Source organism: Leucopleurus acutus, assembly GCF_964270905.1.
Source record: "Leucopleurus acutus genome assembly, chromosome: 11".
Classification (NCBI taxonomy): Eukaryota; Metazoa; Chordata; class Mammalia; order Artiodactyla; family Delphinidae; genus Leucopleurus; species Leucopleurus acutus.
This window is the reverse complement of record NC_139152.1, coordinates 26,543,382-26,562,831: the sequence shown is the minus strand read 5'-3', so window position 1 is coordinate 26,562,831 and position 19,450 is coordinate 26,543,382. Positions and strand designations below refer to the sequence as shown.

Genomic DNA, 19,450 nt, shown 5'->3' with positions numbered 1-19,450 from the left:
TCTGCACAAAGTACTTCAGACAAAGCCTAAACTGTTTAACGTAACACAGGCCATCATGCCCCCATTTTAGCTTTCTAGATCGGAAGGCAAGCCACCACAGCCATCCAACCCAGGCCGCTGCCTGTTTTTGTACAGTTTTCAATGTAAGGTTTTTACATTTTTAAATGGTTGAAAAAAATCAGAAGATTAATGATATTTCATAACACTGACAACTACATGAAATTCAAACCTCAGCATCCATAAAGTTTTATTGGAACACACCTCCCCCACCCCTGCCATTCATATGGTCTATGGCTGCTTTTGAGCTACAAGGTGAGCAGCTGTGACCTCCTAAGGTCAAGGATGAAACTCAGTCCTCCTAAAACCGAGTTTCCCTGCCAAGTTTATGATTAACCTCTCTTGTCCAAAACTTATTCCCTTTCTTGTCCTGTCCCTGTTCCCCTCAGGATTGAGAAGTATCAAAGAAAAGTGGGACTGAAACAAAGCAGGACCCTGTGAGGCCTTCCTGGGTACAAACTTCTCATATCCCCTGCTTCTTGCTTGGCCTTCCATGAGTTCCAGAGCAGACTCAAGCAGTTAATGATTAGAACAATAGCCACAGAACTCCTAGCTCTCCTGAAGGGATATAGATAACAATCTGATGCATATCTTTGAGTTGTTCTGCAGAAACTAAGATCCCCAACCAGGTAGAGGATGTTGAACACACGTTGACCACAAGCACACAGACCCCCAGACTGAATGGAACCAAGGATGATAATTAATATTCCCCAAACATCACCCTGTTACCTCACTACCAACCAATCAGAAAAATGTCCGTGAGCTGCTCATGCACCCTGCCACCCTCACCTGTAGTGTTGCCTTTAAAAACTCTTGCCTGAAAGCCATCAGGTGAGTTCCGGTCTTTTGATCATCAGCTGCCTGTTCATCTTGCTTGGCGCCCTGTACTTTCCCTCACCACAACCCAGTTGTCAGTAGATCAGCTTGGCTTCAGGTAGGACACGCGGAGCCCAGTTCGGTTCAGCAACAAGGGATGTCCCACAAAACCTAAAATATTTATTTTCTGCCCCCTTATAGAAGAAGTTTGCCTGTTCCCTCCTCTACACGTACCTCACCACTCTCCACTGTAGCCATCCTGAACTATTTGCAGTCCCTAACAGGCCACGTTTTTCTCTCAACCTGCTCCCCCCACCCTTCCATGGGTGTTCCGGCAGAACTAACTCCATCTTAGTATTTAACAGTTGTTCTGATTGTCTTTTTACTTGTCTAGTTCAAGGGTTCACCACTGAAGCCTCAGCACCCAGCACAATCCCTGCCCTCCTTCAGTGCTTGGTAAATGCGTGTTGATTGAATAAGCAAGCATCCTGAAGAGATGAACAAGACTGGGTTCCAACTTTCAAAAGCTTACAAAAGGAAGACATATAAACAACAAGTTAATCTACAAGGAAGAATGAAAAAGCACCAAAAAGTAGCAAGTACTCTGCAGCATAACCAAGGAGAGACAATTCCACCTGGGGAAAGGTCCCTCTTCTTTAGAAACCCTTCTGATTTAAACACAAGCCCCTGTCTCCGTGATGAAATGCTTACTGAGCTTTTTTGTAGGCACGTAATGTCCTCATCTGTAAAATAAGCTAAATAATTCCGACTTCACAGGATTAAAAAGATATGGTTAATTACTGAAAGCACTCAGCTCAGTGCGTGCTTTCTTACACAAAGTGCTCGGTAAACGGCAGTCACTCTCGGATCCGCTAAAACTCTCTGTTTGACGGTCACGGAGCCTGTATCCAACGGGGTCCCTGGTGTGCATCGCCAGATGCTCGGCCCAGCATCAAACGCACCCCTGTAGTAAGAGCAGCGACCTCGCAGCCACGCGCGGCTCCAGGGGTACCGGGCTAGGTCGCGCGCGGGGCTGGCCGACTCGGGAAAGCGCCGGAGTCCGGCCGCAGGTCTGCAGAACTACAACCGGCGCAGCGCTTCTCTGAGAGTAAGGCTCCTTTCCATTTTATCCCGCCGCCGCTGCGGCGCACGGCGCCGGGCTCCGCCCCAAAGGGGCTTGGCAGTCGCCAGCGCGCCCGCGCCTGGTCACCGGAAGAGGCGGGCGACGTCACAAGGGCCTACGCGTCTTGTCGGGGCAGGAGTTGACAGACGGTCTCTGGCTGGATTTCGACGGCCCCGGGACCGCGGAAGAGGCTTCCGAGGGCGGCCGCGATGCCGAGCCAGCAGCGGGTCAGTCAGCTCCTGGATCTGTGAGTCCGCCCCGGCCCGCCTCCCTGTCGCCCCGCCCCGGCGCCGCCCGCGCCCGCCGCCCGCGCCCGCCGCCCCGCGCGGCTTCCCTTCCCCGCCCCCTTCTTGCCTCCCTCCGAGGAGGCCCCGCGGGTGTTTCTAGACCTGGGTCGCTGATTTTGTCTTCTCCTCGCTGAGGACCGTCGTACCAGGGGGCTGCCCGGCAGGCTTGCCCCTCTGGCCCCCGATAGATGTCCTATCAGTCAGCCTTGACAGCTCCACGCCCGGGCGGTTCCTGGCAGCGGCCTGTCTCTGACGGGAGCTGAAAGCCTTGGTAAAACAAAACAAAACAAAAAACAAAACACTGGATGGGGCTCTCAAAAGCCTTCAGCAAAGTTCCACCCAGTTACTGTAACAGGGATAAATATTGATTCTTTGACATAGCGCTCAAATCCTTGATTGTGCTTGCTGGGTTCAGCTCCCGGTTTTGCTATTATTCTCCAGTTGTGTGACTATAGGAGAGTAATTTCACCTCTCTGGGCCCTAGTTCTTGATCTACAAAATCAGTATAATAACAGTACCTATCTCATGGCGTTGTAGTGAGCAATAAACTTAACATTTAAATCCTTAGAAGGCTACCTAGTATTAAAAGGATTAACCTCCTTATTACTTAACAGCTAGATTAACATCTAGTATTAAAAGGATTAACCTCCTAATTAAAAGGATTAATTAATTAAAATAAATTTTTTTACTTGATATGAATATTTTATTGAGGGAGAAACCAGAAGCACAGAGGCATGTAGTTACAGGATGGCTTATAAAGTGAGCGCGAGGAAGTTGTTTAACTTTTACAATGGTTATTACGTTGGGAGTTTACAGACAGCAGGGGATTGGTTAAAAGTGATTATCTTACGTTATTTTAAGAAGACAATTTACGTTGATTATTAGAGGCATTTACAAGGAATAACCTGTTAAGTGTCACTTATGTTCATGATATAAACTAGATTTGGTTTCGCTTATGCGGTCTAACTGTCTTGGTCAGCTTGGGGGATTTTCAAGCCTGGTCTCCATTTATTTTATTTAAAAAGTCTCCGACTTTTGGTCTTTCTCTCGACAAGCTGAGAGTGTGAACCAATATGGTGTTACTCTCACTACCCCTTTGATGTAGTCCTTGGCATAGATGGTCATGTAGTTGCTGTTACCGGCAGTTACATAGTCACCCTGAATACGGTCAGTGGGATCATTGAGTTCTTCCAGTTGTCTAATCCTGATGGATAACATATGATGTGTGAGTAGTCGCTGAAAGACATTTAAACTCTTGAGAGGATACAAGGCACTAGGGAGGTTAATATAATGACTATGAGGGGAATAGTAGTCAAGGATTGAAAGATTCTCCAGAGCAGAGAGTCCCAGGAGCCATGATTTAACCAACTAAATAATCAAGGGAAGAAGCGTTGCCTATTTTATTAAAGACTGGCGTCTGATCTTTAAGATCTTTTTGATATATTAACATGAAACAACATTTTTTTTTACCAGTTACAGTACATGCACTTCTGTCTTGGGTGGTTAGGGTGTCTAAGGCTATGCAGTTGTCTGAAATAACTCTGGCTAAAGAATTTACAAATTCTTGCTGTAACTGTAGAGATTTTGCAGAGGATAAGGTCTCTCCCAATGAAGTTTAAGTGCAGTCTTTTGTTGGTGTCTTTTCCAATAAACTGAGTCTCTGGGTTCTAATATATGGGGCACATTGTCTTCTTTGGAAGCAGATCACAGAAAGCTTTATGGACCTGTGGAAATAAGCTTTTCAATATTGCATTAGTGCCTTATAGTACTGAACTATGTCATGATTACTTAGGATGGGATGAACATGAGGATGTCTTATTTTAGGAGGCGGTGCTATAGGTAAGCTTCCATCTAAGTAGGCTTCTATATGGTGTGAGCAATCAAGTATTCAATAAGAAGCATTTCTATGGAAACAAAAAAAGGCAAAGATTAAAGATTAGTTGGAACAAATTATAAATGAAGTTGTTGAGTCTAGAGAGCAGCCCGTCGAGAAAATTTTTGGAATTGAGCTCGGATTTTTAGATGAAGGTGGAATGAAGGTGGCAGTTTCAAACTGACAGATTTTCCTGGTTTACAGTTTGAATGTCTTTGATGATGTCATCAGGTGTTCTGCTGAGCTCTGAGTGGCCTACATAGAAGTAGGTATGAAGGTTGTCTTGTCTATACATGATCTGTTGTGACTTCTCTGAAGTCTATATCAAGACTGATAGCTTTAGCTTGTAGGGTTTGAGGAAAAGGACAGTTTTAGTTTTTATTTCAAGTCAGAAGGGTAAGAGAAAATTGAAAATATTAGTTTGGAGAGTCATAGCCAGATATTGGAGAAAACTAGAAGAGTTCAGGACCCAGTCCAGTTTACAGTTAGATACAAAACCTCAAAGACAATAAACAGGACTCGAATTTGATTATGAATATGCCAAAGTTTTCTGTTTAAACATAATTTTTCTCTCTGTAGTCACCTCATTTTTACCAAAGATAATCATAAGTAATTTGTTTGTAAAATAAGTCTAGTCTTTTTAAACTTGTCTTGTTATTTACATAAGTGCAGCAGGAACAGTGATTTTATGCACATTCCCAAATACGATACTCCAGTCAAAGCTTTGGTAATATCCAAGGGGCTTTATTGGCTCCATAAAGTCAACTTTAGATCCTTAAAACTGTCTTAATAAGTAAACTCAGGTTAGATCTTTAAAAGCCTCTTTATGCTAAGAAGGCAAGCCAAGGACTTGTCCAGTTGTGTCCTGTTACAAAGAGAACAGATTCTTATTGAATTTATGCAAATATCTATATTGCCATGAAAATAAGAATACTCAGTAAGGGTTGTTTTTTTTTTTTTTTGTAATTTGTTTGTTTTAATTCTGAAGGGATCAGGTAAGGAGAAAAAGTAAATGTTTCATTTTTGCTTTTAAAAGTATACTTTACCAAATTGTTTTAAGTTTAGATAGCTTAGAAGGAGAGGAAAAAAAGCGTTCTTTAAATCTGGAAAACAAGCATTGAAGAACTGACAGTGTTTCAAACAAAGTCATAAAAGTTATAATTATTTTCATCAGTTCATTTGGTCCCATGTAATTAATCCTTGTTTTGCTTGATCTTGGGTTAGCAGTTTTATGAGTTAAGCAGTTTCTCCATTAGAGTTCTAGAAGTTCTTACTCAGTTTAGTGGTATGAGCTTAAAGTTATCAGAAACCTGTATTCCAGAGTACTTGTCAGGGTCCTTTCCATGAATCTCCATAAAGACAAAGCATTTTGGCCTGTAGTTGATTGTAAATGCTTTACTGTGAAGCAAAACTTAGTTACCTATTCAGCCAAAGTGACAACTAAAAGATTTCAAAAGCAAATACAGAAAGTCACATAGTTCTAAAAGACAAAACAAAACCAAAAAAACCTTACCTCTTGTAATGTTGTAAAAATTCAGTTTTCCTAAGTAATTAGGTAACATGAAGCACAGGAAATTATTTTGCTAAGACACAGAATCTTTAGTTCCTAGACAGTTTACACAAAAGGTAAAGAAAAACCTTTTATAATACAGTAAGTCTCCTACATACAAACAAGTTCTGTTCCGAGAACGCATTTGTAAGTCCAATTTGTTCATAAGTCCAACAAAGTTAGCCTAGGTACCCAACTAACACAATCGGCTGTATACTGCTGCTTTTACGCTTACTTCCGGACATCCTGGGCTTGAAATAAAGATACTGTACTACTGTACTCTATACAGTACTGTACAGTGAAGTACACAAAAACACAACCCTTGTAGAGGATGCACACATGTGACTATGTATGCCAGACACGTGAACTAACTTATGTGATTGGACATGCGAATGCACGTTCGCATCTTTGAAAGTTTGCAACTTGAGGGTTCATATCTGGGGACTTACTGTATCTTATTAAGAGCAGACCAATAATTTAAGAAACTTTGTGCTTTTAACACAGAGGGTAAAAACGTTCTAGTTTGTTTCAGTTTATTATTGAGCTCATTTTTTAAAACCCTTATAAATAATTTTAGCTAACTTTGACCTTCCAACATAAAATTTCTAAACAAGCACTTTCTATATCCATTTAGAGTTTGTGTTATTCCTTTTCTCTTTCTCATTCTGGAATGAACAGTAATTTTACTTTACAAAATTGCTGTACAGAATTACTTTCTTTTTTCCATAACAAAAATACAACCTATATTCTTTGCATGCTCTTCCTCTAAAATTACATCCCATTTTCCTCTCATACTTTGTATACAAAGTTGTTTTCTTTCTTTCTTGTTTCTATTATTTTTTTATATATTGATTATAAATTTTAACCTTTATTAACATTTATTTTCCAGTGAAAACTAGGAAGCATGCAGTTGTGAACTGTCATAATAGCAGCATCCTATAGTAGATTAGCAAATTCATGAATACATAATTACAAAAAATTATATTTTTTAGAGACGTTTTCTCACAGTACAATTTTTTCTTACAGTTTTGTGGAGCTATAATTGACATACAGCACTGTGTAAGTCTGAAATATACAGCATAATGACTTACGTACACAATAAGTTTAGTGAACATCTGTTGTTTTATACAGATACAAAATTAAAGAAATAGAAAAAAGGGGGTTTTTCTTATGATAACTCTTAGAAATTATTCTCATAACAGCTTTCATATGTAACATACAGCAGGGTTAATTATATTTATCATGTTGTGCATTATATCCCTAGTACTTATTTATCTTATAACTGGAAGTTTGTAGCTTTTGACTGCCTTCATCCAATTCCCCCTGCCTCTGGTAACCACAAATCTGATCTCTTTTTCTATGAATTTGTTTGCTGTTTGTTTTTGAAGTATAATTAATCTACAACACTATGTTAGTTACTGTTAAACGACATAGTGATTCAGTATTTCTATACATTTCAAAATGATAACCATGATAAATCTAGTTACAGTGTCACCATATAAAGATATTATATAGTTGTTGACTATATTCACCACACTGTACATTTCATCCCCATGACTCATTTATTTTGCTGCTGGAAGTTTTGTACCTCTTAATCTTCCTCACCTATGTTTTTTCTGCCCCCCATCCCCTCTCCTCTGGCAACCAGCTCTTTGTTCTCTGTATCTATTTCTGTTTTGTTTGTTCAGTTTTGTTTTTTAGATTCCACATATAAGTGAAATCATACAGTATTTGTCTTTCTCTGTCTGACTTACTTCACTTAGGATAATGCCCTGTAGGTCCATCCATATTGTTGCAAATGGCTAGATTTCATTCTTTTTAATAGCTGAGTAATATTCCATTTTAAAATATATATCACGTCTTCTTTATCCATTCATCTGTTGATGGGTGCTTAGGTCGCGTCCGTGTCTTGGCTATTGTAAGTAATGCTGCAGTAAACATAGGGGTGCATATATCTTTTTGAATTAGTGTTTTTGTTTTCTGTGGATAATTACCCAGCAGTGGAATTGCTGGACCATATGGTAGTTCTATTTTTAATTTCTTAAGGAATCTCCATACTGTTTTGCATAGTGGCTGCACCAATTTACATTCTCACCAACGGTGCACAAGGGTTCCTTTTTCTCCACATCCTTGCCTACACTTGTTATTTGTTGTTTTTTGATAATAGCCATTCTGACAGGTGTGAAGTGATATCTCTGTGGTTTTGATTTGCATTTCCCTGATGATTAGTGATATTGAACATCTTTTCATGTACCTGTTGGCTGTCTGTGTGTCTTCTTTGGAAAAATATCTATTCAGTTCCACTGCTCATTTTTTAATCGAGTTGTTTGTTTTTTTTAATGTTGAATTGTATGAGTTCTTTGTATATTTTGGATATTAACCCCATATCAGATATACTGTTTGCAAATATCTTTATATTCAGTAGATGGCCTTTTTGTTTTGTTGATTGTTTCCTTTGCTGTGCAAAAGCTTTTTAGTACTTTTTTTTTTAGTATTTTTTTTTTATGTATATAGTCCCAATTGTTTATTTTTGCTTTTGTTTTCCTTGCCTGAGGAGACGTACCCTAAAATATTGCTAAGACCAATGTCAGTGAGCATACTGCCTATGTTTTCTTCCAGGAATTTTATGGTTTCAGATCTTACGTTCAAGTCGCTAATCCATTTTTTGTTTTTGTTGCATTGGGTCTTCGTTGCTGGGCACGGGCTTTCTCTAATTGCGGTGAGTGGGGGCTACTCTTCATTGTGGCGCCACGAGCTTCTCATTGCGGTGGCTTCTCTTGTTGCAGAGCACAGGCTCTAGGTGGACAGGCTTCAGTAGTTGTGGCTCGCGGGCTCTAGAGCACAGGCTCAGTAGTTGTGGTGCACAGGCTTAGTTGCTTCACAGCATGTGGGATCTTCCTGGACCAGGGCTCGAACCTGTGTCCCCTGCATTGGCAGGCAGATTCTTAACCACTGTGCTACCAGGGAAGCCCCTCTAATCCATTTTGAGTTGATTTTTATGTATGGTGTGAGAAAATGTTCTAATTTCATTCCTTTACATGTAGCTTCCAGTTTTCCCAGGAACACTTACTGGAGAGACTGTCTTTTCCCCATTGTATATTCTTGCCTTCTTTGTCATAGATTAATTGACCAGAAATGTATATTTCTGGGCTGTCTATTCTGTTCCATTAATCTATACTTCTGTTTTTGTGCCAGTATCATACTCTTCTGATTTCTGTAGCTTTGTAGTATAGTTTGAAATCAGGAAGCATGATACCTCCATCTGTGACCTTCTTACTCAAGATTATTTTGGATATTGGAGGGTCTTTTGTGTTTCCATACAAAATTTAAGATTATTTTTTCTAGTTCTGTGAAGAATGCCATTGGTATTTTGATAGGGATTGCACTGAATCTGTAGATTGCCTTGAGTAGTATGGTCATTTTAACATTTTTAATTCTTTCAATTCATGAACACAGTGTATCTTTCCATCTATTTGTGTCGTCTCCAATTTCTTTCATCAGTGCCTTATAGTTTTCTGAGTACAGATCTTTTACCCCCTTAGTTATATTTATTCCTAGGTATTTTATTCTTTTTGATGCAGTTGTAAATGGGATTGTTTTCTTAATTTCTCTGTCTGATAGTTCATTGTTAGTATACAGAAATGCAACAGATTTCTGTATATTTATTTGTATCTTGCAACCTTACTGAATTCATTGATGAATTATGGTAGGATTTTGGACAGTGTCTTTTGGATTTTCTATGTGTAGTATCATGTCATCTGCAAACAGTGATGGTTTTACTTCTTCCTTTCTGATTTGGATTCCTTTTATTTCTTTTTCTTGTCTGATTGCTGTGGCTAGGACTTCCAATACTACAGAAGTGGTAAGAGTGAGCATCCTTGTCTTGTTTCTTATCTTAGAGGAGATGCCTTCAGCTTTTCACTGTTGAGTATGATGTTAGATGTGGGCTTGTCATATATGGCATTTATTATGTTGAGGTATATTTCCTCTGTACCCACTTTGTTGAGAGTTTTTTGTCATAAATTGTTGTTGGATTTTGTCAAAAGCTTTTTCTGCATCTATTGAGATGGTATGATTTTCTTCTTCAATTTGTTAATGTGGCGTATCACATTAATTGCTTTGTGGATATTGAAACATTCAAGGATGAGATTGGTTCAATCCCATCCCTGCCTTAAATCCGCATTGATCATAGTGTATGACCTTTTTCATGTATTGCTGAATTCAGCTTGCTAATTTTTTTTTTCTTTTTGCGGTACGTGGGCCTCTCACTGTTGTGGCCTCTCCCATTGTGGAGCACAGGCTCCGGACACGCAGGCTCAGCGGCCATGGCTCACAGGCCCAGCTGCTCCGTGGCATGTGGGATCCTCCTGGACCGGGGCACAAACCCGTGTCCCCTGCATCGGCAGGCAGACTCTCAACACTGAGCCACCAGGGAAGCCCAGCTTGCTAATATTTTGTTGAGGATTTTTGTGTTTATGTTCATCAGTGATATTGGCCTGTAATTTTCTTTTTTTTGTGATATCTTTGTCTGGTTTGAGTATCAGAGTGATACTGGCCTCACAGAATGAGTTTGGAAGCATTCCTCATTCTGCAATTTTTTGGAATAATTTGAGAAGGACAGGTGCTAACATTTTTCTAAATGTTTGGTAGAATTCACCTGTAAAGCCATCTGGTCCTGAACTTTTGGGAGGTTTTTAAGTTGCTGATTCAACTTCATTCACATTCATAATTGACCTGTTCATATTTTCGATAGTACGGTTTTTTAATCTGGCAAAAGACATGTTTATTATAACCCCAAGTAGCTTTTATCTGTAAAAATTAAGAAGCCAAAAACTTATGATAAATTTATGTTTAGCAATTAATGTTTCAGTATATTATCTTATTTGGAAATGATCTAGATAGGATATAATAGATAATGAATATCCATCATTTAAGTTAACTTAGTATAAACTTTTATCTTACATCTATTTAATTTACTTGTTTTTAGTAAATATGCTTGGATTAAACATTAAACAGCTAATCATCATCTTATATTGTTTTTCTTGCTGCCAAATTTTATAATATAGAGATAGCACGAGCTTATTTTACTAGTAAACCTGGGTAGAAATGTTTGTATATTTGCATTATATTTAATGTTGACAACCCTATTTTATTAAACCAACACATTTAAAGTAGCTTTTATTTACCAAATATCATTCCAGATCACACCAACTTGAAAAGCATTTGGATTAGTTTCTATATTTCTAAGAGTTTTAAGAGCACTTAATTTATATAAGTGCTTATTTTCCTTTAAGCAGATTAAATAGAGCTCTTTAAAAAATATCACAGACCATACATGAATTCGTGTATACATAAATATATAGACAGACACAAACAGAGATTGTATAACTTTCATTTTTAAATTTTAACCATGTGTCAGGTACAGTAATATAAAACTCAAAAGAATAGTTGGATCCAAATTATTTCTGGCAGATGTAATAAATTAAGGTTACCTGCTGATGGCTAGAGCTTTTTACCAAAATTTTTTTGGTAAATTTTTTTCTGTGTGCTGTAAGGATTCTTTTAGAGAAGCTGTTTTTGGAGTCATTTTGTCTTTTAGAAGCTTTTGCCTACCATCGTTTCTGAGAAATTTGGAATATTCTCTCTTTTTTTTTTTTTTTTTTTTGGAATATTCTCTTTTTAAGAGTGTCCCTAAGGTGGACTATCTTATCTAAATTAAAGGTTCCCCAAAGTGGCCACTGCAATTCCAGTCATCCTTCATAAAGTTCACCCATTTTTCCAAAAGGCACAAGATCCTGGTCTGTGATTTGGACCAGGTGGAACCCATCTTCACCTTAGATTCTCCAGGACATCTTAACTCTGAGGGGTCCTGTTTTTGAACAGCTGTTCTGAAACACAGGAAATTACACTCCCGCCCCTTTTTGAACAGAATAGGGTGACTTATCAAAAAGTTTCAACAATAGTTGCTCAATAAAATTGGAGAGCTCAACACGAAAGGGAGTGAAGCTTGGATTCAAGAGAGGTGTACTGTGAAACTTCTTGGTCAGTGAGAAAACAGTGAGCATAATGGGCTCCATGAGTACTGGCACTTGTTTACTCACCAGCCTCTTGACTAATCAGGGATCTTCTGTAGGTCCCACTTCTTTTTTTTTTTTTTTTTTTGCGGTATGTGGGCCTCTCACTGTTGTGGCCTCTCCCGTTGCGGGGCACAGACTCCAGACGCGCAGGCTCAACGGCCATGGCTCACGGGCCCAGCGGCTCCGCGGCACGCGGGATCCTCCCGGACCGGGGCACGAACCCGCGCCCCCTGCATTGGCAGGTGGACTCTCAACCACTGCGCCACCAGGGAAGCCCGTAGGTCCCACTTCTGACACCAAAAACTGTCAAAAGAAAATTCAGAGAGATTTATTTGATACGAATATTTTATTGAGTGACAAATAAGCTATTTGTGAACAGAGAGACTTCAAACTGAAAGTGGTTAGAAGCTCAGAGGCATGTAGTTACAGGATGGTTTTTAAAGTGAGAATGAGGAAGTTGTTTAACATTTACAATGATTGGTTGTTACAGTGGGAGTTTATAGATGACAGGAGACTGGTTAAAAGTGTTTATCTTATACTATTTTAGAAGATGATTTAAGTTCTGCTTATTATTATCAGAGGCATATACAAGAAATAATGTTACCTTTTGCTTAAGTTCATGAAATAAGCTATCAATAGATTAAGTTTAACTTATGCAGCCTAACTGGTTTTGTTTGCTTGGAGGATTTTCAAGCTTGGTCTCCATTTTATTTTACTTTAACACTAGCAAATAATAAACACTACTAAACGTTAGTTATTGTTATTATTAGTTATTTCACACCAGAAATTGTGCTGAAAATTGCAGTTATAATGGCAATTACTTCTCTCCAGGAGCTTTCAGTCCATTATTATTCCCATGTAAAAAAGTTAAGGCTAAGGAGAACAATCACTATAATCTACTGAGTGCCTTCTAAAACAGTAGGATTTGACATTTGCGTTATATCTCATAAACTTCTGGCCCTCGGTCCACAGTCAATTTTCATAAAAGGGAAATCTGTTGATTCTCCTTTGTTGATTCTCAGACTTGTGTAGAGTCCTGAGAAAAGTATCTTTACTTTAGTTCTTGGTGAAACCTTTACACCTCATCCAAACAGAATATCCTTTCTGTTAGTAAAGACAGAGTAAGTTAAGGGTGCAAGTTAGGAAAACAGACTACATGGGTTCTGTACATATACCTACCATTTACTAGTTATACAATCTTGAGCAAATGTTTCAACTTATCTGGGATTCAGTTTTCTCCTCTGTAAATGGAAGGTGATGATATTATTACCTACCTTACTGAACTGCTGTGAAGATTAAAAGCCAGTACATGTAAATTCCATAAAACAGTGCTTGGCACATAGTAAGTATTCATTTATGTTAGTTATTAATGTTATATCATTCCTACCATGGAAAGCACTGTAACAAGGAATATGTTACCTAAGACCTGACCTTTTTTCCTAAGGCCTAGCTTAATTCCTACTCTTAGTTCCAATCTCTATTCTAAGGCTCCGTGAGGGTTCCATGCAAATGATCCTATGAACTCCTGGGGCCAGAATCAAGTCTTTTGTCTCTTTGTACCCACAGTTCCTTATTTTTAGGAGTTACTATTCAGTTAAGCATGTATATAAAGAGGACATGTGGCATATGAAGCACTATGCTGATGATTGTTGGAAATAACTAGCATAAAAGAGGTATAGTCTATGGGACTAGCACAAGACAAGTATATGAATAAATATAATCTAGGTATAATAATACCACAAAAGCTGGATTTACAAATGGGAGGAAATGCGTTCAAGAGGGAGTACAGGAATTTCCCTGGTGGCACAGTGGTTGAGAATCTGCCTGCCAATGCAGGGGACACGAGTTCGATCTCTGGTCCGGGAAGATCTCATATGCTGTGGAGCAACTAAGCCTCTGCGCCACAACTACAGAGCCTGTGCTCTAGAGCCCACAAGCCACAACTACTGAGCCTGCATGCCACGACTACTGAAGCCTATGCACCTAGAGCCCGTGCTCTGCAACAAGAGAAGCCACCGCAATGAGAAACCCGCACACCGCAACGAAGAGTAGCCCCTGCTCGCCACAACTAGAGAAAGCCCACGTGCAGCAATGAAGACCCAATGCAGCCAAAAATAAATAAATAAATTTAATTTAAAAAAAAGAGGAGTATAATAATAAGAGCAAAGGCTTGATGAACAGGAAAGTTAGAAATATATGAGAAGACCAGAAAATAGTAATTCTGTTTGGCTGGAGAATACAATATGAATAGTGTAATAGTAAGACATAAAGCCAGATAATTAGGATCAGAACCTTGGCCACCGCAATGAAATAAGTGTTTAATTCTGTAACATGGGAAGCTATCAAAGGTTTTGGAACTGCTGGGAGCAGAGGGAGAGTTGAATTAGGGAGCAGTTAAGAATAAGAAGACAGGAAACTGTTTTAAAATTTTGGAAAAGAGTAAGGAGAGCCCAAACTAGGAGACATATGTGAAGATGTTCTTGCAGAATTCATTCTGGTAAAAGAGAATTGGAATATCCATCACTGGGAGAGGTGCCATGGAATATTATGCAGCTATTAGAAAAGTAAAGAGTAAATGTGTATATATTCACATGGATGGAACTTGAAAACACAGTGCTTAGTGAAAAAAGAGGAAACAAGAATATATTAAGAAAAATTATCCAAAAATTGGAACTAAAGCAAAAAGATGACCATATGACCTTCATTGTCATACTAAAGTGTTGTCTCCCATGTAAAGGTCCACATTTAGGATAATATTTTCTAACCTTTTTTGGGATGAGATATGGTCAGGCTGGCAGTTGTTCAGCAAGCTGTTTCTGGGTTACCTTGGGTTTCTGTTACTTTGGTAACAAGCTTGGTTCAGAATAGCAGTCAGCTGTTTCACTAAGTGCACTGTTAAGTCCACAGGAATGGGACTTCTCCGTGACGGAAAACTGCTTGGTTTACATCCTTGCATAAGTTCTTAACCTCTTCACTGGACCAGCACTTTGAGTAGCACTGCCTTGGAGAATCCTTTGGATCTGTGATATGGTGAACAATTTTGAATAAGGGGAGCAAGGAAAGGCAAAAATTAAAAATTACTGTAAAGTTTTTAGCTTCATTGACCAGGAGGATGGTGATATCGTTAGATAATTGTGGAGGAGTAAGTATCTTTTCAGGAAAATTAATCAGAACCTCCAGTTGAAATAGACAGTTAGGAATATAATTTAAAACATTTTTAATTCAGCTTTTCTTTCCACCATCTTTCCATGCCACCATAATGGTGCACATGAATGCCCTGGCTGATGCTCTCAAGAGTATCAACAATGCCGAAAAGAGAGGCAAATGCCAGGTTCTTATTAGGCCATGCTCCAAAGTCATCATCAGGTTTCTCACTGTGATGATGAAGCATGGTTACGTTGGCGAATTTGAAATCATCAATGATCACAGGGCTGGGAAAATTGTTGTGAACCTCACAGGCAGGATAAATAAGTGTGGAGTGATCAGCCCCAGGTTTGATGTGCAACTCAAAGATCTAGAAAAATGGCAGAATAACCTGCTCCCGTCCCGTCAGTTTGGTTTCATTGTACTGACAACCTCAGCTGGCGTCATGGACCATGAAGAAGCAAGACGAAAACACACAGGAGGGAAAATCCTTGGATTCTTTTTCTAGGGATGTAATACATACGTGCAAATAAAATGCCTCAGAGGACAAAAACAAACAAACAAACAAAATTTTTTAATTCAATTTATTTAAACTAAAAAAACCCGAACAATTAACCCATTTCTCCCACCCCCCACCTCCGAGAACCACCAATCTGTTTTCTGTAGCTATGAACTTTTGTTTGGGGTTTTTTCGTTTTTGTTCTTAGACTTCACATATAAGAGAAGTCATATGGTATCTGTCTTTCTCTGTCTGACTTATTTCACTTAGCATAATGCTCTCTAGGTCCATCCATGTTGTTGCAAATGGCAAGATTTCATTCTTTTTTATGGCTGAATAATATTCCACAGTATATATACCACATCTTCTTTATACATTCATCCATTGATGGACACTTAGGTTATTTCCATATTTTGGCTACTGTAAATAATGTTGCAGTGAACATGGGAGTGCAGATATCTTTTCAAATTAGTGTTTTCATATTCTTTGGATAAATACCCAAAAGTGGAATTGCTGGATCATATGGTAGTTCTATTTTTAATTTTCTGAGGAACCTTTATACTGTTTTCCATAGCACCTACACCTATTTACATTCCCACCAACAATGCACAAGGATTCCCATTTCCCCACATCCTTGCCAACATTTGTTATTTGTTGTCTTTTTGATAATAGCCATTCTGACAGGTGTGAGGTGACATCTCATTGTGATTTTGATTTGCATTTTTCTGATGATTAGTGATATTGAGCATCTTTTCATGTATTGGTCATCTGTGTGTCTTCCTTGGAAAAATATAATTTTTAATTTGAAAGAGATATCAAGGAGTAAGTCTAAGATTAGGAGTAAACTTATAGGTAGTAGGTGAAGCCATGGTTAAGTTTGAGGAAGAGGATATAGAGAGAAGAAAAGGAGGCCAAAGACCAAATTTTATGCAACACTTACATTAGAAGCAGGCCATTTTGCCTGAACTCATTTCTTTGTTAGATTAATTTACTGTATAATTGATTGGCTAAATATTAATAAGTTGTTTCTTTTAACTATAAAATTTAGAGCAGTTCATATTGGGTGAGATATCTATTTCTCCTCCCACACCCATACCCTTTTTTTTTTTACAGCCTTTGAAGATTTGTTTAGTTTTAGCTCACCACTTTTCATTTTTGTCTTGAGAACTGAGACCACCTATGTTAACCTTTGGGATTGAGAACTAAGATTGCTTATGTCAATATAACTTTTTGTTCCAGGAAATTTCTGCAGTCAGTTTATCTAAATAAACATTTGGTTATTAAGGTGAACATTTTGATTGTTAGGGCGAACATTATATTTATCAGGATAGATTATTCATGAGGCTTACTTCAAGACCCCATGTCCATCATTCTCAAACCATTACATCACAAATTTTGCCTAATCCTATCCCATTCCCCATCTTGGAGGGGGAGAACCCTCTTAAACTACTTGAGCTTTCACCCCCAAATCCTGAATGTACTCTTCCCTACCTTTCCCCTATTAAGACACTATCAAAACCCTGTTAAACCCTCACTGCAGCGAATTTAATAAACTTGCTTTGTTTGACCAACAGGCTTTTTGGATGGTCTTTGTGAGCCATTTAATAGTTCTCATAGCAGCATATTAAGAAATATTTAATTTGTTTCTGTCCTGGCTCTCTGCTAGTGCTGCTGTAGGGAACTGGAACAGAAAGAGGAAACCCTTTATTCTGTGGAACACATTGCACAGCCTGAGCTCAGAGAAGAGACCAAGAACAAAATGAAAAAGACTGAGAGGAAGAGGGAGGTGGGGGGGCTTCCCTGGTGGCGCAGTGGTTGAGAGTCCGCCTGCTGATGCAGGGGACATGGGTTCGTGCCCCGGTCTGGGAAGATCCCACATGCCACAGAGCGGCTGGGCCCATGAGCCATGGCCGCTGAGCCTGCGCGTCCGGAGCCTGTGCTCTGCAACAGTGAGAGGCCCGCGTACTGCAAAAAAAAAAAAAAAAAGAGGGATGGGGGAGAACAAAGGGTATTATCATGGAAAGAAGAAAACATTTAAAATATAGCTGAAATCTGTATAAAGGAAAATGTAAGAGGAGGGATTGTGGAATTTGATTTTTCTCTTCAAGCTAAAATGTTTTTAGCTTGGTCTTGTTTTGCGAATGCTGGTAGAAGACTAAAGGCTTGGGTCTTGGGTCAGAGACCCTAAGGACTTTATTATTCATTGCACAAGAAGCAGCATGAGCATTAGCATGTTTATGTCACTTCCCCTTGACCTCCAAGACACACGCCAGCAACACAGAAGGCCAAGCTGGATACCTACACAAAGGGCAGGTTGTGTTACAGGAGACAGACTCTGAATTTGGGGACTCTGCATTTTATAGCAAGCAGTAAGCAACCTCTTTGTTCTGGAGGGAGACATTATCTCACAGTGTTGCTCATTGTAAACACAACCCTGAGAGTGGCCCAGGTAGAGTGTCAGGGCCTTATAATCTTGTCATTCCCAGCAAGAAAGGTAAGGCCATGAAAAACCTGTAGAGAACTGCCTTTCCCAACATTTCACCTTTTGGTCCTACCACCTTGGCTTCTGACAAATTATCACATGAGTATGACGCTTCTTCATCACACTGATTCATTTAATCAGCAGAGGCTAGGACCAAATATATTCAATTTGTGTCATACAGCAATCAACTAAAGCTATTAATATTGCTCCCAAAAGGAGGATGAGGCCAACTGGCAATATTGACTTCAGCTATGACTCCAGAGTCCCAGAGTCAGGCAACTGTGACTAAATCCCAGGGGAGACCAGTAGGTCTTATTTCAGAAATCCAAGATGTAGTGTAAGCCCAGGATATTCTCCATTATGGCCTGCACAAGGAAATTTAAGTTTACCTGTTAATCTTTGGTGCTGTTATCTGTAATTACAGGGACATATATAATAGATGGGCCAAGAAAGAAACCCAACTGAGAGATATTCCGTGGCCTGTTCTCTATAGACAAGCATGTAAAACCAAGAGACACAGGTCACTCTAGTTTGGATTTATTGTTAAACTTGATTTGGATCACCATGACATTGTTTTGCATATATCACATGGGAAAGTGTCACTGAGTAGTTGCAGCCTTGATTGTTAACACGTAGCTCAAGATCACTTGGACATCAAGGAAAACATGCATTTGTATTTGTCATATTGAAACAAGTTGTGCTGGTCCATGTTTTTATACCCTTATGAAGAGAGGCTAGGCAAAGCAGAATAGTTCAAGGCCTTCCATATTTACATGAATTATTCAGTTATCATAGCACAAAGACAATGGTGAGAAATCCAACAGTAGGTCAGATTGTCAGCTGCAGCGGCTGCTTGCCTCAGGTGGACCATATAATTGTTTTGCCAAGGTGCAATGCTGGATCTAGAGGTGGAAGGAAGCATTAGTTCCTCCCCTTCCTTAAGTACTTACTTCCCAGGGTCTAAAGTGTTCCCTCCCCAGGTTCTGGAGTTATTGCCATCCCTTATGATCATAAAATTGGTGTGCCCCATACCAGTGCAAATGATTTCACTTTTTTCCGATCATCTGGTACTCACAGTGGTCAACTGCAGGAGGGACAAGGGGATTTTTATTTTTTTAATTTATTTTTTTGTTACTTTTTAAAAATATCTTTATTGGAGTATAATTGCTTTACAATGTTGTGTTAGTTTCTGCTGTATAACAAAGTGAAAGAGCTATATGTATACATATATCCCCATACCCCTCACTCTTGCGTCTCCCTCCCACCCCTCTACGTGGTCACAAAGCACCGAGCTGATCTCCCCCCGTGCAATGAAGCTGCTTCCCACTAACTATCTGTTTTACATTTGGTAGTGTATATATGTCAGTGCTACTCTCTCACTTCATCCCAGCTTACCCTTCCCCCTCTCCACGTCCTCAAGTCCATTCTCTACGTCTGCTTTATTCCTATCCTGCCCCTAGGTTCTTCAGAACCATTTTTTTTTTTTTAGATTCCACATATATGTGTTAGCATATGGTATTTGTTTTTCTCTTTCTGACTTACT

At 39.2% G+C, this 19,450-nt stretch overlaps 2 protein-coding genes across 4 annotated transcripts in view; both read left to right on the top strand.

Annotated features, from left to right (window-relative positions):
- Nucleotides 1-2,114: 2,114 nt before the first annotated feature.
- The window catches only part of AMN1 (antagonist of mitotic exit network 1 homolog), a 65,717-nt gene continuing 48,381 nt past the window's right edge, over nucleotides 2,115-19,450 (top strand). The window contains exon 1 of one of the 3 annotated variants that reach the window (XM_082851112.1): nucleotides 2,115-2,243. In XM_082851112.1, coding sequence (XP_082707238.1) covers nucleotides 2,206-2,243 — 38 coding nt within the window. In that variant the 5' untranslated portion in view covers nucleotides 2,115-2,205. Of the gene's footprint in view, nucleotides 2,244-2,407; nucleotides 2,555-19,450 lie in introns of those variants that run through there. The other 2 variants (XM_082851114.1, XM_082851113.1) reach the window with 2 other exon arrangements.
- On the top strand, nucleotides 14,896-15,524 carry LOC309968601 (small ribosomal subunit protein uS8-like). The gene has a single exon (XM_082849902.1). It carries the CDS (start codon nucleotides 15,042-15,044, stop codon nucleotides 15,432-15,434), a length of 393 nt encoding a protein of 130 aa, XP_082706028.1. The 5' UTR covers nucleotides 14,896-15,041; the 3' UTR covers nucleotides 15,435-15,524.

What these genes read in the sequence shown, in the direction of transcription:
- LOC309968601 (XM_082849902.1), top strand. Translation starts at nt 15,042, where the DNA reads ATGGTGCACATGAATGCCCTGGCTGATGCTCTCAAGAGTATCAACAAT.